At 41.3% G+C, this 27,635-nt stretch overlaps 2 protein-coding genes across 5 annotated transcripts in view; both read right to left on the bottom strand.

Annotated features, from left to right (window-relative positions):
- Window positions 1-4,082: 4,082 nt before the first annotated feature.
- Window positions 4,083-4,611, bottom strand: LOC123838343 (large ribosomal subunit protein eL43-like). The gene has a single exon (XM_045867369.2). The coding sequence runs from the start codon at window positions 4,469-4,471 to the stop codon at window positions 4,274-4,276; it is 198 nt and encodes a 65-aa protein (XP_045723325.1). The 5' UTR covers window positions 4,472-4,611; the 3' UTR covers window positions 4,083-4,273.
- An 8,927-nt stretch (window positions 4,612-13,538) lies between these two features.
- Window positions 13,539-27,635, bottom strand: part of CDK15 (cyclin dependent kinase 15) — an 80,311-nt gene continuing 66,214 nt past the window's right edge. For 3 of the 4 annotated variants that reach the window (XM_064586926.1, XM_064586927.1, XM_054506063.2), the window contains 2 exons: window positions 18,233-18,375; window positions 13,539-15,559 (listed from right to left, as the gene is read on the bottom strand). In XM_064586926.1, coding sequence (XP_064442996.1) covers window positions 18,266-18,375 — 110 coding nt within the window. In that variant the 3' untranslated portion in view covers window positions 13,539-15,559; window positions 18,233-18,265. Of the gene's footprint in view, window positions 15,560-16,219; window positions 16,390-18,232; window positions 18,376-27,635 lie in introns of all 4 variants that reach the window. The other variant, XR_010410270.1, reaches the window with a different exon arrangement.

The following is a 27,635-nucleotide window of genomic DNA, read 5'->3' as shown; positions in this document are numbered from 1 at the left end:
CATTATAAAAGTGCCTGCAACTGGGTGGCTCAGTTGGTTGGGTAACTGCTTTCGGCTCAGGTCATGATCCCGGAGTCCTGGGATCGAGTCCTGCATCGGGCTCCCGGCTCAGCGGGGAGCCTGCTTCTCCCTCTGACCCTCTCCCCTCTCATGCTGTTTCTCACTCTCTCAAATAAATAAATAAATAAATAAATATCATACTAAAAAAAAAAAAGTGCCTGCAACTCTAGCTGGCCAGGCTCACCAGAGTGAACCATAGTCACAGCCAACCAGAACCAGGTGTGGTCACCTTCCCCCCAACCCCTAACTTCACTCTAAACCCCAATTAACTCTTTTATTCACCACAGGACACCAGGATTCTAACTTTAGTTAGAAGTTAGAAATCCCCATGATTTCTTTTTGCTCTCCTAGACTCCTGCCTTACCTTGTTAACTAGAATCCCATGGTCTTGGCACCTTTAATTTCCCTGGTCCCTTTTTCTTCCATTTTACTATGACTACTACCACCATGTAACTACAACCACCATCACCCCCACCCCCACCATCACAACCATGATCATCACCACCACCAGCACTACCACGAGCTAATTGGTACTGTGCTTGCTATCTGCCAGGCACTGTTTAAAATACTCTAAGAGCCTGGCCAGCTAGAGTTGCAGGCACTCTAAGTTAATCCCCACAAACAACTCTAGGAGGCAGATACTGTTATTATCCCCATTTTACAAAGGAGATGGGCAACACTGGACCAGAGCCTTGATATAGGCAAGGGAGCTGGCTGTGTGGATGTTTGGGAGAAGGGGAGGAGCCAGGCAGAAGTCCAAGGAGAGAGCATGCCTCGTGTATTTAGACTATCCACAGATGCTTCCAGCTTCTTTCTTTTTCCTTCAGCCCTTCCACACTTTAGCTAGTACTCCATCTTTTCCATCCTTTCATGACAGTTTCTGAAAGATATTCTCTGCTTCTATTTTCTTACTGCTCACTCTTTCACTGTATTTTTCTTTTTTTTTTAAAGATTTTATTTATTTATTTGAGAGAGAGAATGAGATAGAGAGCATGAGAGGGGGGAGGGTCAGAGAGAGAGGCAGACTCCCCGCTGAGCAGGGAGCCCGGCGTGGGACTCGATCCCGGGACTCCAGGATCATGACCCGAGCCGATGGCAGTCGCTTAACCAACTGAGCCACACAGGCGCCCATTTCACTGTATTTTTCTATGACTACCATTCCATAGAAACTGCTCTCTTATAGGTCACTGATGACCAGCACGCACCACAATCTATGGCCTGCCTTAGTTTATAGCACCCTGACATTTTTCTTTGTAGGCCATTCAGACTTAGAACATTCTTCTTAACTTTCGTCACCCAGAATGACTCTCATTTTTTGTTTCATCCCTCCAACCCATCAAAATCTAGCAACCAATGCTTTGTCTCCTTTGGTGCTTCTTCTCTCACCCCTCCACTTCTTCTCTTTGTATTTGTTCTCTTGGGCAATTGCACCTTTGAGACTTCAAGGACATTATCATATAGGTGATGCCCACATATAGCCAATTCTCATTTCCTGGTCTCAGGTCAGCAGTTATAATTGTCTGATGCATATCTCAAACTCAAGATGTCCAAAATGAGCTCATAGCCTTGTCTCTCAAACTAACTACCTGACTGTAAGTTATATAACAAGTTATCCAGGCCCCAGACTGGAAAGCTAATAGCCATTCTTCACCACCACCACCACCCCTACTGCTCCCTGAACTCCAGATCCCACAATTAACTGTTGCTTGTCTGTTCAATAGTCGTTCTCACTTCTTCCTCAGTTATAAGAAAGTCGTGACTATTCAGGAATTCGCTTCAGGAAAGGTGATCCTAGCCTCAGATCAGGAGTAATTCCTGACCGTTCTAAAGCAGTCATCTCATTGCCCTTGCTAGCAATTTAGGAGTGGAGATATGACAGTCTGATCACTTAGATGTGAAGACAATGGTGCTTTCTTTGCCTGGGTGGCTCAGCCAGTTAAGCGTCTGCCTTCAGCTCAGGTCATGATCCCAGGGTACTGGGATGGAGCCCATGGCACTGGGCTCCCTGCTTAGCGGGGAGCCTGCTTCTCCCTCTGCCCCTTTCCCCTGCTGTGCTTTGTCTCTCTCTCAAATAAATAAATAAAATCTTAAAAAAAAGAAGCACACAGGGAAAGATGTCCTCTTCTTCAACTGGACATTGTTGTACCTCCATGTGATGCCTGAAACTGTGGCAGCATCCAGTGACAATGATTGAAACAGCCTGAGAATAAGGCAATGAAGGACATCGAAGATGCAGTGAAGAAAGATGGAAAGAACTGGGTTGTTGATGTCATTGACCCATCAAATTAATCAATCCTGGAACCACCTATGTCTGGACTTATATGAAATAATATTGTCATGGATTTAACCATTGAATTGATTATAATAGCCAATAATAATAACAATAGCTTTATTAATTGATTTGTCCTTTCAATTCCAAAAATATCTTATCCTTTCTGTGTTTCCCTCACACAGGGCTTATTTATTTATTTTTAATTGAAGTATAATTAACATGCAGTGTTATATTTGGGTTATCTTGTTTTCATCTCCTTGATTGCCTGCTCAGCAAATCTTACTTCAAGACAGAGACTGACTGCCATCTCCTCTGTGATAGGACAGATGGATATGTTGTCACTGGATCTTATATTTAGTTCCATCTAGTTCTCCATTAGACTATAAGATCCTTGGGGGAACTTTACTTTTTGTATTTCTAGGGTCTAGATGGTTGTTGAATGAATTAATGAGTAGTTGGGGAGAATTATTTTATATCTTGGTTCAGTTTGGGGGTCCTACAAGATTTTCTTGTAATATCCAATGACAGTTCTTACAGTAGAAACAATTGTTTGTAAGGATGTTCATAAAGTTGGATGAATCATTACTGAGCCCCTCAGATTTTATACCAGGTGACCATTATTCTACTTAGGGATACAGAGGAGTTAGAAGTAGAAAATGTTCAGAGAGGATGGACTAAAAACTTCTATGAGAATTCATTTATGGAAGGTATCAAGAGTACCAAAAAGGTGTCAATCCTTTGCTAATGTACCTATAGGAAAAGACCTCTGTGCCCTCTAGTTCTAAGGAATGTAACTGCCCAGAGTGACTTATTTTCTTCCAGAAGGTAATCTCCACTGGACACTGCAAGAGGTTTTTAGAAAGGTGAGACTTTTCAAAAATAACTCCAAGGTGGTATTAGATGAATACTTAAAGTATCAAGAAAAGTAAGAAGATATCATTACCAACTCTCATAAAAATCCTACTACTGTATGTCATCACTGTTCAACAAAGCTTTCTGCAATGATGGATATATTCTATATTTGCAATGTGCATTGTGGTAGCCACTAGCCACATGTGGCTCTTGACCTCTTGAAATGGGGTTAGTGTGACTGAAGAACTGAATTTTTAACTTAATTAAATTTAAATTTATATGTAAATAGTCACAGGTGGCTAGTAACTACCATGTTGGACAGTGACCCAGTACTAGTCAGGATAGGCTAGGTTATACTGCAATAACAAATAATCCCCAAATATTAGTGGCTTAAAACAAAGTTTTATTTCTCTTTCCCACATTATATTCATCATATGTCATCTGGGGACTCTGTTCTACATCTATCTCCTCATTCTGGGACCACCCTGAATACTGCTAGTCATTGTAACAGAAGGAAAAAAAAAAAAAAGAGATCTGGAGGGTCTTGTATTGGCAATCAAATAAATGTGTGGTTCAGAAGTGACACATATCCCTTCCACTCATAATTCATTGGCCAGCACTAATCATACAGCCTTATCCACTTATCAGATGGCCAGGAAGTGCCATCCAATTATGGAACCTGGGAGACAGAAATATTAGGTGAGTAGCATTAGTGACTGAGTAAGCATCCTTAAAATAACTAATACATCAAACTGAATCATAAATTATGTATTTAAAGGTCAGGTGCATGGCTATACAAGAGAATCAACAAAAACATGGGAAGAAAAAAACATGCATAAACACCAGAAATGCTCCTTTTATAAAATCAAGGAGGAAGACTGGAATAATGTTTTGGTGTTTTATTTATTTTTATTTTTTTTTCCAACAAAAATTAGAAGGATTTTTAATTTCCAAGTCTTTTGAGAAGCAAAATTAATGCAATGCAAATCGGAAGATCTAATTAATAAATTTAACAACAAGCCAAAGTAATTTTGTTACAAAAATTAACCCATTTATTGTAGGCTAGCAATGTTTCAAATGGTGGAGCTTCTACTGGTCTTTCCACTCCTTTAGTCTTCTGATGGCTGACTTTACCGTGATGGCCGAGGTGGTGGTGTAGGTCCATGCTCCACTGGCTATGGTGTTCATGAAGGAGCCACAATGCCAGATCCCCACAGCTCGTTGTTTCATCTTGGTTTTGCACCAAGTGTACTTGGTGTGCTGGCTTATTTCAATCTTCTTCACCATTTTCCTGAGGGAGGCACCATAAGGAGTCCCCTATTTACCCACAATTCCAACCTTCTTGGTGCATTTAGCTATGTCACTGCAAACTAGGTCTGAGCCCAGAGACCTTGGTGTTTTACATATAATTTTTATTAAGGTTTTAAATAGGCAAATCCATTAATTAAAGGAGAAAAAGAATAAAGCACAAGCATGATTTATTTTCCATTATAATTAAAGGGGATAATTTTGTCAATTTCTACTTTAAAAATCCTTAAGTTTATTTATTTATTTATTTATTTATTTATTTATTTATTTATTTGAGAGAGGGGGAGACAGAGAGAGAGCAAGCACACAGGCTGGGGGAGGGACAAAGGGTGAGGGAGAAGCGGACTCCCCACTGTGCAGGGAGCCCGACTGGGGGCTCGATCCCAGGACTCGATCCCAGGACCCTGAGATCATGACCTGAGCCAAAGCAGACACTTAACCGACTAAGCCACCCAGGCACCCCTAAGAAAAAACCTTTAAAAAAAAACCCCAATGTCTACCCGTTCTTGCAACAATATGATCTTACTATAATTCCATGTATAGTCTGCTCACAGCTGTTCACAAGTCCTTATTCAACAATCTTGGGATTGGATGGGACCCTTGAAGACAGTTATTCTAATCCCCAATATGGGGATCCCTCCTACAGCTTTCTTTATCAACTGGAGTGCAGAGGAAGTCTGCTACTGTTGTGGGAACTCATTCCATTGGTGGACAAGTGAAATTGGTCAAGGACTCTTCCTGCTGTATCAAAAATAGCATCTCTGAGCTTTCAATGTATCCATCTTGGCTCCACAGCCACCCAGTAGAGGGCCAGCCTCTTTGCTCTGTGAGAACCCTCAAGCCTCTGGACGGAGTTTCTCTGCCCCCTGGGTTTTCTCTTTTTGGGCTATTCCTTCTTGTGCCTTGGTCTCCATGCCCTCTACTTTCATAGTAGCCCCTCTTGGAGCATGCACCACAGAGTTGTGGTTAGGAGTGGGGAAAGCACAGACTTTGGGGACAAAGAGTCTGAGCATCCAGTCTACTTAAATTTGATTCTGTGTTCTTCTTTGTAAAATAACTACACCTACCCCCTAGTCTTGTGAAGAGGATTACACAGAATTAGATCTGTGAACTAACAGATACACAGTAAATATTTACTTCAATATGATCTTTCTTTTGAAGTGTGATGGATAGATAAGTGATAATTGAGATGGGACCTGATCAGTGGAGAGTAAGCTATTTCTCTTCGCTGGGACACCATCTTATTATTCTTTCATTTATATCACCTAAAAGTATTGGCATTATCTTTCATGGGCAGCCAGACACATTGTACTTAAAAGTGCCGATTTCCACCAAGTCACAGCCTTACTTAACTTGTTGACATTTTAAGTCTAAAGTGTAAGAAATTGGGGTGCCTGGGTGGCTCAGTCAGTTAAGTGTCTGCCTTCAGTTCAGGTCATGATCCCAGGGTCCTGGGATCGAGTCCCACGTAGAGCTCCCTGCTGAGCAGGGAGACTGCTTCTTCTCTCTCTCCCTCTGCCTGCCACTCCCCTTGCTTGTGCACTCTCTCGCTCTCTCTCTCTCTGTTAAATAAATAAATAAAATCTTAAAAAAAAAAAAAACCCTTCCAAAGTGTAAGAAATTAAATCAGATAAAATTTTATAGGAGTAAATATTGTATTAGTTTATTGCTCACTAGCTCTTTTGGTTTTTTATTTGTTTGTTTTTAATAGATTTTGATTTTTAGAGCAATTTTAGGTTCACCAGCAATATTTAGCAGAAGTTACAGAAACTCCCCCTAAAAAGAAGTTAGAGTCTTCCCATATTACCTCCTGTTCCCACACAGCATAGCCTCCCCCTACCAGAACCTGCATTGACACATCATTATCATCTGAATATGAGAGTTTACATTAAGAGTCGTTCTTGGTCTTGTACATTCTACAGGTTTGGATAAATTTGTATGACATGTATCCACCATTATAGTATCATACTAGTTTCACTGCCTTAAAAATCCTCTGCACTCTGTCTATTCATCCCTCCCTCCTAACTCCTGGCAACCACTGATGTTTTTTCAATTATTTTCTTTATTTGTGAAGGATCTTGCGCATCACATTTTTGATCAGTGAAACAGTGATTATACTCAATGACCTACAGATAGTTATAAAGTACTTAGACTCCTATATGAAAGACACTGCATGAACAAAGCAAAATATTTATTATAGCTATTTTCTTACACACACACACAAAACCATAGTAGGATCAGGACAGCAGCAAACTGAAAGATAATGGCTTATTTAAGACAAAATGAAAAATTGTTTTTGTTGACTCAGATGACATTTTTCACTCCCCAAATAAATTGGGAGTGGCTACATCTTTGAGATTTTTTTTGTTGTTGTTTGTTTCAGAGGTACAGGTCTATGATTCATCAGTCTTATATAACACCCAGTGTTCCTTACATCACATGCCCTCCTTAATGTCCATCAGCCAGTTACCCCATCCCTCCACCCTCCTCCCCTCCAGCAACCCTCAGTTTGTTTCCTATGATTAAGAGTCTCTTATGGTTTGTCTCCCTCTCTGGTTTCATCCTGTTTCATTTTTCCCTCCTTTCCCCTATGATCCTCTGTTTTGTTTTTTAAATTCCACATATGAGTGAGATCATATGGTAATTGTCTTTCTCTGATTGATTAATTTCACTTAGCATAATACCCTCTAGTTCCATCCACATCATTGCAAATGACAAGATTTCATATTTTTGATGGCTGAGTAATATTCCTCTGTGTGTGTGTGTGTGTGTGTGTTTGTTCTACAACTTCTTTATCCATTCATCTGTTGATGGACATCTGCGCTCTTTCCATAGTTTGGCTATTGTGGACATTGCTGCTATAAACATTGGGGCGCAGGTGCCCCTTCGGATCACTATATTTATATCTTTGGCTAAATACTGAGTAGTGCAATTGCTGGGTCATAGGGTAGCTCTGTTTTCAACCTTTTTTTTTTTTTAAGATTTTATTTATTTGACAGAGAGAGACATAGCAAGAGAGGGAACACAAGCAGGGGGAGTGGGAGAGGGAGAAGCAGGCTTCCCGCTGAGCAGGGAGCCCGATGCAGGGCTCGATCCCAGGACCCTGGGATCATGACCTGAGCCGAAGGCAGAAGCTTAACGACTGAGTCACCCAGGCGCCCCCTGTTTTCAACTTTTTGAGGAACCTCCATACTGTTTTCCAGAGTGGCTGCACCGGCTTGCATTCCCACCGACAGTGTAGGAGGGTTCCCTTTCTCCGCATCCTTGCCAACATCTGTCATTTACTGACTTGATAATTTTAGCCATTCTGACTGGTGTGAGTGGTATCTCATTATGGTTTTAATTTGTATTTCCCTGATGCCAAGTAATGTTGAGCATTTTTTCATGTGTCTGTTGGCCATTTGGATATCTTCTTTGGAGAAATGTCTGTTCATGTCTTCTGCCCATTTCCTGATTGGATTAGTTGTTCTTTGGGTGTTGAGTTTGATAAGTTCTTTATAGGTTTTGGATATTAGCCTTTTATCTGATATGTCATTTGCAAATATCTTTTCCCATTCTGTCGGTTGTCCTTTGGTTTTGTCAACTGTTTCCTTCACTGTGCAAAAGCTTTTTATCTTGATGAAGTCCCAATAGTTCATTTTTGCCTTTGTTTCCCTTGCCTTTGGAAACATGTCTAGCAAGAAGTTGCCGCAGCCAAGGTTGAAGAGGTCGCTGCCTGTGTTCTCCTCAAAGATTTTGATGGATTCTTATGTCACATTTAGGTCTTTCATTCATTTTGAGTCTATTTTTGTGTGTGGTGTAAGGGAATGGTCCAGTTTCATTCTTCTGCATGTGGCTGTTCAATTTTCCCAACACCATTTGTTGAAGAGACTTTTTTTTTTTTAAGATTTTATTTATTTATTTGACAGACAGATAGCACAAGTAGGCAGAGCGGCAGGCAGAGGGAGAGGGAGAGGCAAACTCCCCGCTGAGCAGGGAGCCTGATGCGCGGCTGGATCCCAGGACCCTGGGATCACGACCTGAGCTGAAGGCAGACGCTTAACTGACTGAGCCACCAGGCGCCCCGAAGAGACTGTCTTTTTTCCATTGACTATTCTTTCCTGCTTTGTCGAAGATTAGTTGACCATAGAGTTGAGGGTCCACTTCTGGGTTCTCTATTCTGTTCCATTGATCTATGTGTCTGTTTTTGTGTCAGTACCATACTGTCTTGATGATTATAGGTTTGTAATAGAGCTTGGAGTCCAGGGTTGTGATGCCACCAGCTTTGCTTTTCTTTTTCAACATTCCTTTGGCTATTCGGGGTCTAGTTTCCGGTTCCATACAAATTTTAGGACTATTTGTTCCAGCTCTGTGAAAAAAGTAGATGGTATCTTGATAGGGATTGCATTGAATGTGTAGATTGCTCTAGGTAGCATAGACATTTTAACAATATTTGTTCTTCCAATCCATGAGTATTAAATATTTTTCCATTTCTTTGTGTCTTCCTCACTTTCTTTTGTGAGTGTTCTCTAGTTTTCTGAGGGCAGATACTTTGCTTCTTTGGTGAGGTTTATTCCTGGGTATCTTATGGTTTTGGGTGCAATTGTAGATGGGATTGACTCCTCAATTTCTCTTTCTTCTGTCTCATTGTTAGTGTATAGAAATGCAACTGATATCTGTGCATTGATTTCATACCCTGCTACTTTGCTGAATTCCTGTAGGAGTTCTAGCAATTTTGGGGTGGAATCTTTTGGGTTTTCCACATAGAGTATCATGTCATCTGCAAAGAGTGAGAGTTTGACTTCTTTGCCGATTCAGATGCCTTTTACTTTTTTTGTTGTTGTTGTCTGATTGCTGAGGCTAGGACTTCTAATACTATGTTGAACAGCAGCGGTGATTGTGGACATCCCTGCCGTGTTCCTGACCTTAGGGGGAAAGCTCTCGGTTTTTCCCCATTAAAAATGATAGTCGCTGTGGGTTTTTCATAGATGGCTTTTATGATATTGAGGTATGTTCCCTCTATCCCTATACTTTGAAGAGTTTTAATCAAGAAAGGAATGCTATACTTTGTCAAATGCTTTTTCTGCATCACTTGAGAGGATCATATGGTTCTTGTCCTTTCTTTTATTTATGTAGTGTATCACGTTGATTGATTTGCGGATGTTGAACCAACCTTGCAGCCCAGGGATAAATCCCACTTGGTTGTGGTGAATAATCCTTTTAATGTACTGTTGGATCCTGTTGGCTAGTATCTTGGTGAGAATTTTTGCGTCCATGTTCATTAAGGATATTGGTCTGTAATTCTCCTTTTCGGTGGGGCCTTTGTTGAGTTTTGGGAGTAAGATAATGCTGGCCTCATAGAAGGAGTTTGGACGTTTTCCTTCCATTTCTATTTTTTGAAACAGCTTCAGAAAAATAGGTATTAATTCTTTAAATGTTTGGAGAATTCCCCTGGGAAGCCATCTGGCCCAGGGCTCTTGTTTGTTGGGAGATTTTTATTACTCCTTCAATTTCCTTGCTGGTTATGGGTCTGTTCAGGTTTTCTATTTCTTCCTGGTTCAGTTTTGGTAGTTCATACCTTTCTAGGAATGCATACATTTCTTCCAGATTGCCTAATTTTTTGGCATATAGTTGCTCATAATATGTTCTTTTTTTTTTAAGATTTTATTTATTTATCAGAGAGAGAGAGAGAGACAGAGGCATACAGAGGGAGAAGCAGGCTCCTTGCTGAGCAAGGAGCCCGATGTGGGACTCGATCCCAGAACCCTGGGATCATGACCTGAACTGAAGGCAGATGCTTAACCAACTGAGCCACCCAGGCGTCCCTCATAATATGTTCTTATAGTTGTATTTCTTTAGTCTCTCATCTTTCATTCATGATTTTATTTATTTGATAAATTTATCTTTTTGATAAGTCTGGCCAGGGGTTTATCGAGCTTACTCATTTTTTTCAAAGAACCAGCTCCTAGTTTCGTTGATCTGTTCTACTGTTTTTCTGGTTTCTATTTCATTGATCTCTGCTCTAGTCTTTATTATTTCTCTTCTCCTGCTGGGTTTAGGCTTTATTTGCCATCCTTTCTCCAGCTCCTTTAGGTTTAGGATTAGGTTGTGTATTTGAGACCTTCCTTGTTTCTTGAGAAAGGCTTGTAGTACTATATACTTCCCTCTTAGGACCACCTTTGCTGCATCTCAAAGAGTTTGAATAGTTGTGTTTTCATTTTCATTTGTTTCCATGAGTTTTTTTAAGTCTTCTTTAATTTTCTGGTTAATCCATTCATTCTTTAGTAGGATGCTCTTTAGCCTCCATGTATTTACGTTCTTTCCAATTTTCCACTTGTGATTGAGTTCTAGTTACAAAGCATTGTGATCCAAAAATATGCAGGGAATGATCCCAGTCTTTTGGTACCAGTTGAGACCTGATTTGTGACCCAGTATGTGATCTATTCTGGAGAATGTTCCATGTGCACGCAAGAAAAATGTGTATTCTGTTGCTTTGGGATGGAATGTTCTGAATATATCTGTGAAGTCCATCTGGTCCAGTGTGTCATTCAAAGCCCTTATTTCTTTGTTGATCTTCTGCTTAGATGATCTGTCCATTGCAGATCTAATACTCTTATTGTATTATTATTGATGTGTTTCTTTAATTTTGCTATTAATTTCCTTATATAATTGGCTGCTCCCATGTTAGGGGCATAAATATTTACAATTGTTAGATCTTCCTGTTGGATGGACCCTTTAGTTATGATACAGTTCCCTCCTCATCTCTTATTATAGTCTTTGGTTTAAAATCTAATTTGTCTAATATAAGGATTGCCACCCCAGCTTTCTTTTGATGTCTATTAGCATGATAAATGGTTTTCCACCCCCTCACTTTCATTTTTTTTTTTTAAAGATTTTATTTATTTATTTTGACAGAGAGAGACACAGCGAGAGAGGGAACACAAGCAGGGGGAGTGGGAGAGAGAGAAGCAGGCTTCCCGCGGAGCAGGGAGCCCGATGCGGGGCTCGATCCCAGGACCCTGGGATCATGACCTGAGCCGAAGGCAGACACTTAACGACTGAGCCACCCAGGCGCCCCCACCCCCTCACTTTCAATCTAGAGGTATCTTTGGGTCTAAAATGAGTCTCTTGCAGACAGCATATCGATGGGTCTTGCTTTTTTTATCCAATCTGATACCCTGTGTCTTTCGATTGGGGCGTTTAGCCCATTTACATTCAGAGTAACTATTGAAAGATATGAATTTAGTGCCATTGTATTACCTGTAAAGTGACTGTTACTGTATATTGTCTCTGTTCCTTTCTGGTCCATGTTACTTTTGGGCTCCCTCTTTGCTTAGAGGATCCCTTTTAATATTTCTTAGAGGGCTGCTTGGTGATCACAAATTCTTTTAGTTTTGCTTGTCCTGGAAGCCTTTTATCACTCCTCCTATTTTGAATGACATCCTAGCGCGATAAAGTATTCTTGGCTGCATATTTTTCTCATTTAGCACCCTGAATATATCATGCCAGTCCTTTCTGGCCTGCCAGGTTTCCAAGGATAGGTCTGCTGCCAATCTAATGTTTCTACCATTATAGGTTACAGACCTCTTGTCCCAAGCTGCTGTCAGGATTTTCTCTTTGTCTCTGAGATTTGTAAGTTTCACTCTTACATGTTGGGGTGTTGACCTATTTTTATTGATTTTGAGGGGGGTTCTCTCTGCCTCCTGGATTTTGATGCCTGTTTCCTTCCTCAGATTAGGGAAGTTCTCTGCTATAATTTGCTCCAATATACCTTCTGCCCCCTCTCTCTTTCTTCTTCTAGGATCCCATTTATTCTAATATTGTTTTGCTTTATGGTATCACTTATCTCTTGGATTCTCCCCTCGTGATCCAGTAGTTGTTTATCTCTCTTTCAGCTTCTTTATTCTCCATCATTTGGTCTTCTATATTACTAGTTCTCTCTTCTGCCCACTTATCCTAGCAGTTAGAGCCTCCATTTTTTAAAAAATTTTATTTTATTATGTTATGTTAGTCATCATACATCACATCATTAGTTTTTGATGTAGTGTTCCATGATTCATTGTTTGTGTATAACACCCAGTGCTCCATTCAATACATGCCCTCCTTAATACCCATCACCAGACTAACCCATCCCCCCACCCCCTCCCCTCTAAAACCCTCAGTTTGTTTCTCAGTGTCCATAGTCTCTCATGGTTCATCTCCCCCTCTGATATCCCCCCCTTCATTTTTCCCTTCCTACTATCTTCCTTTTTTTTTGAACATATAATGTATTGTTTGTTTCAGAGGTACATGTCTGTGATTCATCAGTCTTACATAATTCACAGCACTCACCATAGCACATACCCTCCCCAGTGTCCATCACCCAGCCACCCCATCCCTCCCACCCCACACCTCTCCAGCAACCTTCACTTTGTTTCCTGAGATTAAGAATTCCTCATATCAGTGAGATCATATGATACTTGTCTTTCTCTGATTGACTTATTTCGCTTAGCATAATACCCTCTAGTTCCATCCATGTCGTTGCAAATGGCAAGATTTCATGTTTTTTTTTAAGATTTTATTTATTTATTTGACAGGGAGAGACACAGTGAGAGAGGGAACACAAGCAGGGGGAGTGGGATAGGGAGAATCAGGCTTCCCGCAAAGTGGGGAGCCCAATGCAGGGCTTGATCCCGGGACCCTGGGATCATGACCTGAGCTGAGGGCAGACGCTAAATGACTGAGCCACCCAGGCGCCCCACGATTTTGTGTTTTTGATGGCTGCATAATATTTCATTGTATATATATAGCACATCTTCTTTATCCATTCATCTGTTGATGGACATCTTGTAGAGCCTCCATTTTTTATTGCATCTCATTAAAAGCCTTTTTTATTTTGACTTGATTAGATTTTAGTTCTTTTATTTCTCCAGAAAGGGATTCTCTAGTATCTTCTATGCTTTTTTCAAGCTCAGCTGGTATCTTTATATTCATTATTCTGAACTCTAGTTCTGAAATCTTACTTATGTCCATACTGATTAGGTCCCTGGCAGTCAGTACTATCTCTTGTTCTCTTTTTTGAGGTGAGTTTTTCTGTCTTGTCATTCTGCCCAGAAAAGAGTAGATGAATGAGAGAATACTAAAATGGCAACAACAACCCCAGAGAAATATACACTAAACAAATCCAAAGAGACCTGAAACTAGAAAAATAAATAAATAAATAAATAAATAAAAGAAGAAGAAGAAAAAAAGAAAAAAAAATAATCAGACAGGTGAGCACAGTAGAGCAATAGACTGGATTCTGTGTGTATTCTGGTCTGTTTTTTTAGAAAACTAGACCCTAAGATTTTTAGGAAAGAAAAACTTATATATGTATAAAAATAAAACTAAATACAATGAAAGGATAGAATGTAACTGTCAAAGTGGAAATTAAAAGACAAGAAAAAACAAAAGAGAAAAAAAAACCCCAGCAACAACAAAAAAAGGAAGGGATATAAACGGACAGGTGAACAGAACAGAGCAATACACTATCTCCTGAGTATATTTTGGTCAGTTTGTTAGAAGAGACTACATCTTAAAATTGAAAGAAAGAAAAACTTACATATACAAAAATGAAATGTGATTTTTGGAAAGATCATACACATTGGAGACAGCCAGACATGAGCTTTGTACCTTAATTCTGGTATACCACCATGGATGAGTTATGTAACTTCTTTGAGTCTCAGTTTCCCCTTTTGTAAAATGGAAGTAATAAATTAATAATAATTACTTACTTCAATGAGTTGTGTGAATAAATTGTGTACCTTCTTTGATTTTATTCAAGTGATTAATACAAATATGTATTAATATTTGTAGAATGGGGCTTAAGACTGTACCTTATACCGTACCACAATCGGCTTTTGTCTAGGTTGAAAAACCACTTTCAAGGCACACATATATTTACCCCATAATCCAGCCCATACAGTTTCATCTTTCAGGTGTGTTTGGAGAAGTTTGGTCAAATACCTTGCTAAAATCAAATACTAAGGTAGATTTCCTTGGGCTATTTGTATGCATTTTTCCTCTTCCCCATCTCAGACTTTGGGTGCATTAGTATTACTTTTTAATTCTTTCTTAATTAGTTCTTTCTTGTTCTTCTAAAGGATATATAGAAGTCTTTGGTTTCTAGGCTACTACATTTCCTGAGTAGATGATCCCTAGGTGAAGTAATTTGAGTTTCCCTGGCTTCTTTTAGAAGGAGTCATTGTGGAAAATGATACATGTGTTAGCTGAGACTGATCTCTCATTTATTTGAGGGTTGTGGGTGCACACACGCATGTGTGTCTAATGGTGCAACAGGGCTTGAATTACATCTTTGGAACTCTTTGTTCCCATTTATTCAGCATCTCCACCATCAAATCGGAGCTTAGGTTCCTCATCGCTTTTTCCTATCGTCACTGATAACTGGGATTCAGTACAAGGAGATAGCCAAAAAATTTCAATCTAACCAGGAGTTCAATCCAAACTTCTAAAAACTAGCGGGAGAGGGGTAGTAGTGTGTTTTGATAATCCAGTTAATGAAGAAAGAAGCACCTCCTAGGAAATCTTAACAAAGCGTCTTAAGCAAGTACTTTTGTTGACAACTTTATCCAAGAAACCATCTTCCCTGAGATTTTTCTGAACTTCAGACTAATCCTCTCCTTGCCACAGAAGTCCTTTTGTTGGGGGAAATTATAAGTGAACACAGGAGGGACAGGCCTCTGTAAGCACCAGCTCTGTCTCCAGATTCTTTTAATCATTAGCCTTTCATCTGGCCCATAGTCCTTCTGGCCCAGGGATCTCTCAATCAAATAACAAAATAGACAAAATTATTCAGAAATCCTCTTCTCAGACTATTTCAATCTGTTGTCTAATTTTTGAGTCAATCAATGTTAAATTCTACGCAAATGACAACAGCAATAATCAATCATTGCTTTTTCTTCAAGTATCATGTCCGTTCCCTTGGACCTCATATTTACAATATTCCAGGTCACAGGTGATGGTATGAAAACCCTGGTCCATTGTGCAGTTAGATTTGAAGCTTCTTAGTAAGGCAAAGCAAATTAAAACTGAAACAGCAGTGATGTAGCCCTGTAAGTGAATGAAGAATAAACAAAATCAAAATATACGAGTCAGATCAAGTAAGGAAAACCTGTTAAACATTTAGGGCCAAGTTATTGATGGGATTATATATATAGATGGAAAAGGTAATAATAAATTATAACAGAGACTACATCTTACCTCTGGCAAGAAGAACCAAAAGAGCTTTAAAAAATAATAAAAAGCGATCTCCAGATACACAAACTGCATTTGTACCACACCATACCCCATTGTTCAAAACATGCCAAGCTTTGAAATAACATGTGTAAAGTGCCTGGCACATGATATGTCCCCAGCAAATTAGTTCCCTTCTACATCTCCATTGCAGACATCAGTATACTTTTTTTTTTTTCCCATTCCTGAAACTGACATTTTGAGGCTCTTCTAAGAGTTTTAATTTGGAGGCATTGCTGCCAGTTACAAGTCCTAATATCCCAATTTACATTTTGAATCTCCAGGAAACTGAATATTTTAACATAAATTCAATTTAGTGGAAAAGATTTACAGGCCCCAAGTGTCTATGTGATTACCTTTGGTCTGTTTAACTCCAGCACACCCAGATTTTGCTGATCCCGAGCCATTTATTAAACAGTTTAAGTGCTCTAGATTTTCCCTCTTGTGGTTCCTCTCCTACGGGTCTTATCTCCTTACATTAATACCAAGGGCCTAGGGACATCCGGAGGTGACTCCAATAGAGGTGAAAACTGCCTCCTCCTTTTCTCAGTTGCTAGCACCGGTGCCAAGTTTGACAGGCTGACTTTCATGGACCTTCTACGATGACCATTTCACATCTCCAGGCAATAATCCTTTGTGGAAAGTCACTGAAGACCAGAGAGGCAGGGTTATCTCCCTATCTTTTGATTGCTTCGTAAAATAAAATAACAACATACTAGAAGTAATAGTAATGCTAATGGAACACCACCATCTGAGACCACTTCCATCAGCGTCTTTGATAATTTTATGAAGGGCAAATCCTCACTTTATAGAACGTAGCTAATGCACACCCTGTTCTCATAACTAGCGGGTTTAAAGTGACATAATTACACAGCAAAATCTCTGCTTTAGAAAATACGGTGCTTGGGAAATACCATATTATTGTGTTGCCTGTTGTAATTCCAATTACATATTGTCAAAATGCAAACCTGATTATTGCATAAAATGCTGAGGAACAGCTATAATTCTAAACTTCCCTGACCTTTCCAGATTTCTAAATACAATGATCTTAGAAAATCCAGAAGGCAAACATCTTGGATATGTACATGCCTCGAAATATCAACAGCCAAAGAGAGATCCGAGAGAAAGTGGCAAAGAGCTGAATCCTGCCATTTGAATGATGTTACGAGCGGGCAGGTGTGGGGGGCATGTCTGTGGTTACCATCCAGGCCCCAAAATTTCTGTCAGGAAGCATGGCCAAGCTGTGGTTGCCAAATGGGTGGTCAAATCATAGTCTAATTCTTGTGGCTTGGGATATAGCCAGGGTCACCTACAGGGCCCATTGACTGGCTGGCTTTGTGTATGGGTCCCACCTTGATTCCTCTATCTGGACTACTGTCCCCTCTCCCCGCTGGGGAAGGCCCAGTATGAGAAGTGCTCTTGTAACATCTAGGGGTATCTATACTATAATGGCTTTTGGGGTTGTCCCACCTGGCTTCCTGTGCCTACCAGAACTTCTTTTAGGGTATGGTAGTTTCAGAAAACTTCTGCATAGCCCCCTTCCTCCTCAAGATTACCTTGGAAGGCTGGGCTACCCTGGGCTGAGTGAGGAGAGTAGCGGTGTCTGAGACATTGTGGATGGCTCCCCATCTGGTCCTTGTTGTTCTCCAGACTCACCCTGAATGAGAGAAGTCCCTGTAACCAACTGTGCAGAAGGGGTAGCCTAAGAAGTCTGGAGCAGTGATGACTAGATTCTCACAAGCATCGAAAATCATCTCCTGAGTGGGGCCAGGCCCTGAACCAGTCCTTCTCTGGCATTTGGGGGCAGGCCAGCTTTCATTTGCACCAGTCTGGTGAACAAGCATCCTGGTTTACCCCAGGCTGGGCTGATTTTAGCACCGAATGTCCCACATCCCAGGACACTCCTCAGTCTTGAGCAAATGGGGTTGGGTTTTTTTTTTTTTTTTTAAGATTTTATTTATTTTTTAGAGAGTGAGCGAGCGAGAAACAGCATGAGAGGGGAGAGGGTCAGAGGGAGAAGCAGGCTCCCCGCTGAGCCGGGAGCCCGATGTGGGACTCGATCCCAGGACCCTGGGATCATGACCTGAGCCGAAGGCAGACGCTTAACCATCTGAGCCACCCAGGCGCCCCTGGGGTTGGGTTTTGACCCCTGATTTGTACTATCAGCTGATGGAGAGAGCTACATAGTTAAGGGAATGCAACATGCCGGTGTGGTACTTTGTTCCACATGTATCAGTTTAAGGCCTTAGAATGCCTTGTAAGTTCTGTCTTCAGAGTCTTACTACTCCTCTGGGAATGAGAGAGACAGTTGATGCACATTATCATCCTCCTTTTGCAGCCCGAAGAGGCTAGGCCCCTGTCCCTAGAGTGGGAATGAAGAGCTGGACACAGAACAGAGGTGCTCTGAATCTATGAACAATGTCCTCTCCCCCTGGCGTTGATGGATTTTCAGTTCCGTCCATAAGAAGACTCACAGTTGGGATCCCTTACCCGAAAGGATGTTGGTGATGTCGTTCCCTCTTTTCACCAACATTTGCTAAACTGGGCTGGGTGGTGACCTTTCCGGTAGGACACCAAAAGGTCACACATTTCTGGCTTTAGCCTCACTCCTGAAACTGTAAACAAAGACTCCTCTGTAGGGAGGAAAAGAGAAAAGCACCAACTTATTATTTCCTGGAATGTTTCACGGTATATTTTTTATATCTGTTGTAATATTTGTCACCTGAAGAGACATCATAACATGAGGCAGACTTACCCACCAACAATTCATACCGACTCATGGATAACTCGCTTTACCGAATCTACTAATACTTGTCAAGTGCCTCTTATTTGATTCAATTCAACACATACTCACCAAATGAGCACTTGGGTAAAGTGTTACGCTAGGTGTTGAAGATCCAAAAAACAGGAATAGGACCGGGGACACACACACTAACAAACAAGGGCTGAATGTGAGATACAAGTAAAGAATTACGACAGCTCCTCTCTCACATTTCCACGGAGCACAGGAAAAGCATGGACAAGTGCCCTTTGAACCGTGAAGGAAGACTCTACTTTCAACAGTCAAGAAATTCCAGGGACAATATTGCTGGCTGGAGGATCAGCATGAGCAAAGGCAAAGGGGAAGGAAAGTGTTTGAAGGAACTGCACGGTTAGAGCAAGACAGACTAGTAGATGAAGTTGGAAAAATGAGCTGGAACCAGATGGTAAAGGGAGTAAATATCAAGCCAAGGAGTCTGGACATTAGTCCCAGTGATGGCAGGCAATGAGCATCATGCTGGGGCTAGATGTGTTTCAGAAAATTTTAAATTCTGGTGCATTAGTTACATTAGGCAATCTATTTGAATAGACCCTATGGTACAACTTTTATAAATTAAAAAAATTTTCTTTGCAAAAAAAAATACACACACACACACACACACTACCTTTGCCCTCTGATTTATTGGGTTAGTTCAGTATGCTGGCAGTTGGCATTTTTATAAATGCCTGTGTTCAAGTGTGTGTTGTTCCTGGGTGCTTACTACATGAAAATTATAGGTCAAGTCCTCCCAAAGTTAACGTTTTAAGGAGCTCATCTGCAAAATGGGGATAGTAAAACTTCCTGGCAGATTGCTGTAAGTTTAAAGGCGATAATATATTCAAAACATCTTGGGTTGTTCTTGATATGTAATATATTTGAATAACTAGTGGCCTTTGTTCCAAGCCCTCAGCATAGATACCATCTAGGAAAAACAACAGCCACGTTGTCACCAAAGCAATTGTCATCACAAACTTACTCAGGACCTCTTTTCACTTGGGCATTGCTTTTCCAAGGCTCACAATCTGCACGAACCTGGAGTGCTCTAAATATTGTGCAATTTAACAGAAAGATAAGGGTCTAGCTTTGGCACACCAAAAGCCTAAGATGGCTTAATAATATTGTTTGCTGGAAGCTGCTCACACCCAAAGAGCGGAAATAAACCTGCAGGGCCATCTCTGCCTCCCTTGGCCTAGACATCTGCTTTGGATGCCACGAGTAGTCTGGGGCCTTGAGTCTTTGGGTTCGGCATTACACCTTTGCTAGGCTATAAAGCAGAGACGTCAAGTTTTGTTGGTATGCATAATACATCTTCACAGTACATTATAATACACAATTCTGTACTTTTTCTAGCTCATGTCATAGCATAAACAGCTAAAATAAACAGTGTGTAAACTTCACAGATCACTCTCAAATCAACTCAAACCCAAACCACTTTGGGAATTTCCCTCAGGGAGAAGTGTCCTCTTGCCTTGGGGACAGTGGCATGAAGATTTCCCTCGGGCCTCCTTGTCCCTCAAAGGCCAGGGAGGAAGGAGAGAGGGAGAGAGAGGGAGGGAGGGTGTGGGGAGGGGGGGAGTGGGGGAGAGAGAGAGAGGGAGAGGGAAAGAGGGAGAAATTCTCTGGTGGAACAGTGTTGGGAAAGCAACCAGTTCATCAAAGGGATTCCAATTTGGCCCGGCCGGCCGGGGACTGCCCGACTCTAGAAAAAGGAAACAAAAACAAGAAAAAAAAAAAAAAAAAAAAGGAAGAAAGAGAGAAAAAGAGAGAAGGGAAAAAAGCAGCAGAGCATTTCTCCCGCAGCAATCCCACAAAAGCAAAACCTTCCATTCGACTGACTCCTCATTAGCTTACTGAATCTGACAGCATAATTATCACAGCTGCTTCGCACTTAGAATAAATAAATACGAAAGTGGGTGTTTAAAATTTTTTGAGAAGGGAAATTCAGTCATCTAGACAGTGAGTAGGACAAGTTTATTTAAAACTTTTAGATTCTTATGTATTTAGATCATTTCAGAACGAGATAATGAGATAGTTGTCTTTCAGTCTAATTGAGTTCCTAAGCTCCTGGCTGTTGGTTGTCACCCCTTTCAAACTTTGCTTTAACTTTCCTTCCTTTAGAAATCTGATCCTGGTGTCTCCATTTACTCTTCCTGGGCTGATAACCTGGTGAAGGCTGGGTGCACTGGAGTGCAGAAAGTGACTTAATGGGATTGAGAAGCTAAGTAACCTTTCACAGGAAACAAGATAATCAAATCTCTTTTACTTGCCTGTAATGGCTAAAAGAGAAAGCACAAGCTGAAAAGAAAGCTTGGAAATTAAACCATCATTTCAAAATGTCTTGTAATTTCCCTGGCACGTGGTTTTTGCGCTGCCCTTACACATCGTCAATCCATCAGCTGGAGTTGCTTTGTGCATTTCATTATTCAGAGTGCACACAGCCTCGTGACTATGCAGTAATTTTAGCTCATGTGTATGTATATAGGCTTCCATCTTCAAAGCCCAGAGGATCACACAGTACCACTTTAAGTTGAAGTTGCTAACTAACACGGAGTGCACTTAAAACTCTGACTGGGGGCACAGCACATAAGCATTTCCGATTAAAGCGGACGATCTTTCCTTTTAAAATTAATTAGTGCCTATTTATCTTTTCCTCTCCCTCCCACCTCTCATTCTCCTAGGACCACATTTATGTGAACCCTTGCATTCAGTGAGTTAAAAGATTTATAAAATAAACATTCTGTCAATCTGGGGTAAAGGAAACTAATGTTAATCCATTGTGTAGACTGAGAGATTGAGGCTTTATGAAGGCCAATAATGCATGTCCTGCTGGAAAAAAAGAAGACAACTCAGGTCCTTTAGCTCTCAGTCCAGAGCCTGGACTCCCTGTAACATTTGCCCTACCTCATTCTTTTAAACAATAAAAGCAATACGACATCAACATCAAAGAAAACGTTGAAAAAGAAAAAAAGTTACCCACAATCCCCCTAAATGGCAGGAGCATTTTTATTTTTGTATGCTACCTTTCAGTTTTGTTGATATGCATAATGCATTTCACAGGTAGATTATAATATGCAATTTTGTATCCTACTTTCTTTTAGCTCACATCATAATGGCAATAAATATTTCCATACTACCTCACACTCCTGTGAATTATTCTAAATTGTTATATAGTACAATATGCTGAGTCAATATAACATTATCCAATTGGTTCTCTTAGTGTTGAATATTTAGATTGTTTCTTTTATTTTTATTTTGTAATTTTTTAAATACAATTATAGACAACACTGCAATGGACACGTTTATGTATCTAGGGTTCTTTTTTCTTTTTCCTATTCAATTATTTCTTTGAATAATTTCCAGAAACCAAAGTACAGGGTTGAAGGTTGTTACCATTTTTATAGCTCCTGATATGCATGTCATAAGGCTTTGCAAAGGTTGCCCCATCTTATAACACCACCAGCAGAAAATTATTTTACCACAATCTCACAAACACTGGGAGTCATTAGGTTGAGGGGGGGAAAAAGAACTACTTATCAGTTATATGTATTTATTTAATCACTAGTAAGGCTGTCTTTTTATTCCATGTGTTGGTATACTTTTTTTTGTTTTCCTTATGTAAATTGCTATTTTATGCCTTTGCCCAATTTTTTGTTGGATTCCTGAAATTACCCTATAAAATTGAATGAATTCCAGTAAAACAAAAAAAGAACCATCATAGATTAAGAAGTCTTAAAACCCAAAGGTGACTGTGTATTACAAAACAAACCCAAAAAACAAAAAAAGAAAGAAAAGAAGAAAAAAAAAAGGGAAGAGACACTAAGACAAGATGACATTGAAGATTAAGGAAGAGGTCAGGGGCATCTCTATTAAACATCAAACTGGGGGCACCTGGGGGCTCAGTTAATTGAGCATCTGACTCTTGGTTTCTGCTCAGGTCATGATCTCATGGGTTGTGGGATGGAGCCCCAACTGGGCTCTGTGCTCAGCGGGGAGTCTGCTTGAAGATTCTCTCCTTCTGCCCCTCCACCCACCTGTGTGCTTGTGCATGTATGTGCATGCACTCTCTCTCTTAAATAAATAAATAAGTAAATAAATAAATAAATAAAAATAAACATGGAATTGAACCTTCTTAATTGTGAGGTATTAAGCATATTACCCGGGACAAGTGGAATCTTTCTTGGGAAGGCTCTAAAATAAACATAGAGCATAAGAGAGTAGAAAGGTCAGACTGGGGGTCTAGACCTTGGTTCTAATCCTTGTTTTGCTACTAAGTTCCCATGTGATCCTTAGTAAGCGGCAATGAGTAGTGGGAAGAGTGGTTTAGGAATCTGACTTGAAGTCAAACCTGGACTCTCCCACTTACTGGTTGTGTGATTTTGAGCAATTTCCTTAGCCTCTCTCAGTCCCAATGTTCTAATATATAATGTGAGGATAATAACTCCAGCCTCACCAGCTAGTTGACAAATTGAATGAGAATTTGTGTGAAGCACATGGATGCCCAATAAATGGCAGCCACTATTCTTCCCGGGGTGGTCAGGGACGCAACCTATATAATGAAGATATGGAATAGCAAGTCCCTGAGATCCTCTCCCACTCAAAGCGTCTCTAACTTTTTCCTCTCTTTCGAGGATCTTCGCTAACGTACTGGAATCCCTTGAGGACATCTTTGAGCATGGAAGGTGAGGAAGTGTGTTATGGAGGACACGTCCTAACTCCTTGTTTCTTCCTGTACTGCTTAAGTACTGAATAATGGAAGATTTAAAAGGTTAGAGAGGGTGGTCTGAATTAGGTTACAAACTCCTAAAGGCAGAAAAAGAGAGGCCTGGCTCAGAATCTCCCTTCCCTCCCATCCCCTGAAACTTGGTCCTCTAGAATGGCAAAATATCCTGGTTAAATTTTGAGTGGACAATAAAAGCGAGAACAGAATGGATTTGAAATCATTAGCATACAAAGAATGAAATTAAATTTCACTAGGCTATGGTAAGAAATGTTTAAATTGGGGCACGTGGCTGGCTTAGTCTGTGGAGCATGCAACTCTTGATCTCAGGTTGTGAGTTTGAGCCCCACATTAGGGGTAGAGTTTACTTAAAAAAATGTTTAAATTATTGCAAGAAGCCATACAATAAGGAGTAAAAACCATGATATGAGTCAGGATTGTGCCACTATTATTAAAAAGAGGACAACTTCACTATGATGTTAGATGGTATTAAGAGGAGGATGACATTCCTCTCCCTGGATGTCCTTCCTCCCCAACCATCCAGACCCCATAATCTTTGAAGGCACTCACAAAGCTGTCCTGTATCCCCAGAGCTGGATTTAATCTTACCTCCTTTGAATGCCCAGAGCACGTCACACCTGAACTGTGGCTGTTTATATACTTGTCTCCTTTCCTTAAGGACTAGAAGCTCTTTGAGGACAGACTCTCTGACTAATTCATTTTTGTATCACTCAGTGTCATACTAATGACCCTCAGTAAATCTTTAATGAATGAACTGGAACAGAATTCCCCACTATGTTAGAAATCTGAGTCTATGTGGCTCCAGAGCCTCAGAGATAAGCAAAATAATTGGAACGGGCTCAGAATAGAATAATGAAACAAAAATGATTAAAGAGTGAGAGAAACAGAATCTATATTGGGGGGAAGAGAGGTCAAAGGAATTCAGCCTAGAGAAGTGAGCTTTAGAAAGTGACATCAAGGGATCTTCAAATATATTAAAGAGATAATTAAAAGAAGGCCCGAAATTCTTTTATTGGAGCAAAACAAAAAAATTACTCAGATGTTAATGAGGCAATATGGATAAGGCCTGCTGAAGAACTTCCAGAGTATAGACACTAGGGTGCTGTGACGTATGGGAGAGGTCAACGCCGTGCCTCTATGCCTGCAGTAAGAAAGCATTTAATGATGAGAAAGACTCTGGTAAGTTGTTTTTGCAAAATTACTTGTGAAACAATTGTAAGCTTTCAAGTTTTAGGATTTTTTTTTTTTTCTAAGATGCTGAAACCTGTTTTAAAGGAGAAGGGGGATTTAGTCCAGGAAGGAATGGGAGAGACTCAAGTCTGGGATTTGGAAAGTAAAATGGGACCAACCCACAGAGAGAGACAGCCTTTGATGTCCTGATGATCAAGGACCAGGGCTTAAGGACCAGACTCTTAAATCACGTGGCATTTACTGCCCCAGATTAAAAAAAAAATACTTTTGTGGATCAGTGTCTATGGTTCAAAATGGCTAGCTTCCAAAATCAGTCTTAACTTTCCAAGGGTAACATTTGGAAGTCTCCCTGCAAGAACAGAGTGGAGCCAGTTTCTAGAAAGGGCAGCTTAATGATTTTCCACTTCCCCCACCCCCAAATCATTAAGCAGTGTTCCTTTCCCAGAGCCCAAGTTCATGCTGAGGGCAAAGGGAATTAAACGAAGAAGCTGAACCTGCAGCTAAGATTAGAGAGTTGCCAAGGACCTAATTTTAGGTCCTCGCTGCCCCAGCTGACATTCTGCGCTGCCGGCTCAGACACGAGGACCACAAGTGTGGCTGCGAGCCGGTGACGGAGAGGGGAGAGCATCCCCCTGGCCATCTGCAGAAGCAATTAGCTTGCTGTTGGGTGTGTTTTGAGAGAGACTACCAATAGTTTCTCCATCAACAAATGTTTCTTCAGGTGTTCAAGAGTCAATAAGGGACCATGTCAGCGCTTGGCAGAAGTTCCCACATGCTTGCCGTTCTAATAGTCATGCTTCTCCGCGTAAGAGTATGCTCCAAAAGGGGGCGAATCTTGGAAACCCCGAATTTGCATGGCGAGTAACCACCTGCTTTCCTCCGGCCATGAGCTTATTGCCACAACCCAGGGAAAGTCTCAGCTTTGGCGAAATAGACATGGGTAGATGGGACGGATTCTTGCACGTTGTGGGGAATTTCTTGGGATTTAGGCCATCCCTCCACTCTTCACATATCTCCCAGCCACAGGTTTCATGCTCAGATTGTCTTCTTTGGAGGGCAGACAATAAGAGCTGGCATCTCCCAGATCAAAGGGGAAACAGAATATATTTTAAAGTGACAACTCTGTTATCCTTGCAACGAGAATAAAGCCAGAAGAATAAAATGATATAAATATAAGCTCCTAAATGCTTCCACACTGAAATGCCACCAGAGAGCAAAATTTCCTGCATAATTATGGCAGGGAAACTCTCTTTACAAACCACTCACAAGAGCCTGTCTTATTTTTGCACAATTCTTATGCTTAGGGCAGCCCACCACGGAGACGGAGATTCTGTGTCCCTGCAGGTTGGGAACTGTGATAACCGTCTGGTGCTCTCTGTCTGCAAAGGAGGCTCTTAATAAAGGCTAATTGGCCCGGGCAATGAAAAGTAGGCTGGCACTGCCAGGCCAAGGGCGTGCATCCCTCCGTCGACGTGTCCTTGGTAAGGGCCACTGTTGGCAAGGTGCGCAAGCAACTGGCCCCAGCCGCTCTCTCGCTTCCTCTTTCTCTCCTATTTTCCTGGTAGCTTTGCTTTCCCTGTCTACTTGTCCCACGTCCTCTCTGTCGGTCGGTCTCTAAGCCTACTTCTGCACCCCCTCCCACATGCACACACACACCCAGTCCTGCCACCCCCTTCCCTGTCTCTTGGCGCTGGCCCTTTCATCTTCTCCCTCGGGGATTCGAGATGTCGCTGCAGGAAGTGCTTGTCGGCCGTGGCAGTAGCAGCAGAGCCCCGTGGCTTTGACAAACCTCATTTAATTGGGAGGAAGCCAGGAGAATTTGAAAGAACTGAAACATCCACGAAACTCCTTTTATCAGGCATAATTTAAACTCTGCATGGAAAAACCCCTATATGTATAAAGAAAAGTCAACTTCCCTCCTGCTGTGAGCACTCCTCGGCTCCCCCCCAGCGCAGGCAGGCTCCTGCAAGATTCCATCTTTTCATTTTTCTAAAAGTGTCAAAGTAGATTTGGGCTCTGTGGCTGGGTGAACAGAGAAGGAATACAGATGGGTCTCTCTCTTACACCCACACATGGGCGTGCGTGCTCGTGCGTGAACGCGCGCACACACACACACACACACACAGCCCCTCAGTTGGTGGCTCTGCTTCAGATGGCCAGGAAGAATCAAAACCCAAGTCTCTAACAACACATTAGTTTGGACAGTGGCTGTTTCTTGCCAATTCCTTTTTATCAGGTCAAAGCTTGTGTCCAGGACATTTTCAAGGTCCCCAGTGGTTCTCAGTATGTGGAATAATAGATCCTGGAGGAGGGCCAGTGAGGGAGGTCTCGTTAAGTGGAGAGAAGGGAGGGTGAGTGTGTAAGCATGTGAGTGTGAGTGTGCATGTGTGCGTGCCTCCTGAATGCGTATGTTTGCCTGGAGTGGTGCTTAGACGTCCTAGGCCCAAGAGAAGAAAGCTGAAGAGGGACCTAGGGGCTCAGACTGGGAACAGTATATTGGGGTGGGAGTAGGGGAGAGCACGGGGGTACAGTGGGAGTTGAGGTACTGGAAAGGGAGTAAGAATTGTAGGTTGCCTGGGATATCTTTTGTTCCACCCATGTGCCAAATAGTGCTCCTCGGCTCCTTCCAAATTCCAACCCGGATTCACCTCCAGTCCAAACTCTCAGTTGCGTTATTCTAGTTCCTCCAAAGAACTGCCCTTAGCACACGCATATTCTCTCAACATCTGTAGCTGATTATGCACAGACTTTAGCTGTTTAGATATGATTTGTGCTAATATGTGTACAAGGGTGCCCTGTTTCCTCTTCCTCACCCCCTTTTCCTCCCACGCCATAGGATCCTTGAGGTCAAGGACAAGCCTCTTTTTTCCCTCAATTTTTATAGCACTTAATATGTTCTTGACACTTAATGGCAACTTAATAAATCCTGATGACTAACTCTTCCTACAGGGTTAAGTAAGACATTAACCCCAGTTGTATGATTATGGTTATTTTTGGAGAGCCTAAATAACTCATTTTAATAATAAAATGCCTCAAGAAGTCCCAAACTCAGAGCTTTGGGCTGTGGCAGGACAATGTCCTAGATACAGTGGAGTCACATTTGCAGACCCTGAAGGCTTTGGCCAGACTGTTTGTCTAGGCCTCTTAGGCAGCAGCTCCCCACT

The sequence above is a fragment of the Mirounga angustirostris genome, unplaced genomic scaffold (genome assembly GCF_029215605.1).
Source record: "Mirounga angustirostris isolate CCGP_5_RB_7025 unplaced genomic scaffold, mMirAng1.0.hap1 SCAF_3, whole genome shotgun sequence".
Classification (NCBI taxonomy): domain Eukaryota; kingdom Metazoa; phylum Chordata; class Mammalia; order Carnivora; family Phocidae; genus Mirounga; species Mirounga angustirostris.
Note: the sequence above shows the minus strand (reverse complement) of the source record. Positions and strands in the feature narration are given on the sequence as shown.

Bases quoted from the DNA above. Each gene is read 5' to 3' on its own strand.
- LOC123838343 (XM_045867369.2), bottom strand. From the start codon at position 4,471: ATGGTGAAGAAGATTGAAATAAGCCAGCACACCAAGTACACTTGGTGC.